This window comes from Puntigrus tetrazona, chromosome 3 (assembly GCF_018831695.1).
Source record: "Puntigrus tetrazona isolate hp1 chromosome 3, ASM1883169v1, whole genome shotgun sequence".
NCBI classification, from domain to species: domain Eukaryota; kingdom Metazoa; phylum Chordata; class Actinopteri; order Cypriniformes; family Cyprinidae; genus Puntigrus; species Puntigrus tetrazona.
In genome coordinates, this window is record NC_056701.1 from 7894098 (window position 1) to 7895563 (window position 1466).

The window sequence follows — 1466 nt, forward strand, 5'->3', positions numbered from 1 at the left end:
CCGGGCTAGCTGTAAACGGGACCCCCGCAGGGGTGGCGCGTTCCCCGGCCGTGACGCACCCTCGGGTGAATCCGACTGGGGAAACGTGCTGGAAGTCTCCGCGCTGTGGCACGAGAGCAGAGACAGTGGAGTTACTCCCTGAGGGCCCTGAGGAGGAACAGGTGCCGACTGACATGGCATAACCTGATCCTCCCCAGAAGGGGCAGCCCTCAGAAGCCCTGGACCACTCATATCAGGGCTTCTAGGCTGAGGACTTCCTGTCCAGAAAGACCCTCAGGTCTTTGGACCCGGAAGTCCTCGGCCCAGAGCATCGCTTCGTCTGATAATCGCCTGTTGTTTTTCAGGGGGGGAACGAGAGGCGATGCTCTGTTTCTGCACTCGCCTGTATGAGGAGCTGGCACGCGGTGGGGGCAACTCTCCGCAGCCACAAGGGATGACATATACCGCCCCAAAGCACGGGCGGTCTCCTTCGTGACGCGGAGGCAGAGGTCAGCAGTCCGACGCAGTTCTGCGATGTCATCGGAGCTGACCCCCTCTCCCTCATCGACCTCTTTCAGCAGGTCGGCTTGATATGCCTGTAACACCGCCATCGTGTGCATGCACGACCCAGCCAGACCCGCTGCCGCGTACCCATTAGCCACCAAAGCCGACGTTGTTCTAAGCGGCTTCGATGGTAAGGTCGGAGCCTTCAAAGACGATGCCGCACCGGGGGACAGATAGGTAGCGAGAGACTGTTCTACCCGGGGCATCGCCTTATAGTCGTACTCAGCGACTCTCGCCACATTGCCATAATGACTAACAGCGGTGGGGGAGAAAACACGAGTGGAGTACGGCCTTTCGGATGTTAAGTTTAGCTACCGCACGAGTTACCACCTCTAAGAGCTCCTCATACTGGGGCGTGTGCAGTGGCGCGTCGTCCACCGCGTCAACATCAACCTCCTCGAAGGAAGAGTGAGCGCGAGTGGACGTCTCCCCCGTGGCTGAAGAAGCCGAAGTTCGGGCTTCGGACACACGGGATCGAGCGCCCGATCTGGCGGATTCCGATGGAGAAAAGGACGAGCCCGTCTCCATCTCCTCCGCCAGATCGAGTTGCGATCCCCAGGCGTGCGTTCGCCTCTCCGCCTCGGCAGCAGCGGGTCCCGCACCCCTGGGAACGCTGGTGAAGGCTCCCTCCTCGAAGAGAGCCCTCCGGGAGCGGAGTGTTCGCAGTGGTAGCTGCAAACAATGCGAGCAATCAGTCCCCTCGAGGGCTGATGCCACGTGCTCCGCTCCCAGGCACGCCACGCACAAGCTGTGTGTGTCCCCAACCTGTGATATAACGAGGGTAGGGATCAGCACACCGCTTGAAACGTGGCAGATCACCATAATGTTTCTTTTTAGATTTTCTCTTTAGCCCCTGATTATCAGCCATATCATGAATATTTAAGCTGGACAAACAGACAGTNCTTACTGAACAGCAGAAAGCT

General features: G+C 59.0%; 1 protein-coding gene across 1 annotated transcript in view; it reads right to left on the bottom strand.

Annotated features, from left to right (window-relative positions):
• Positions 1–180, bottom strand: part of LOC122341277 — a gene marked incomplete at its 3' end in the record, with an annotated part of 4100 nt that extends 3920 nt beyond the window's left edge. Inside the window, exon 1 of the mRNA XM_043234652.1 lies at positions 60–180. Within this exon, the coding sequence (XP_043090587.1) occupies positions 60–180 (121 nt within the window). The remainder of the gene's footprint in view (positions 1–59) is intronic.
• Between the last annotated feature and the right edge of the window lie 1286 nt (positions 181–1466).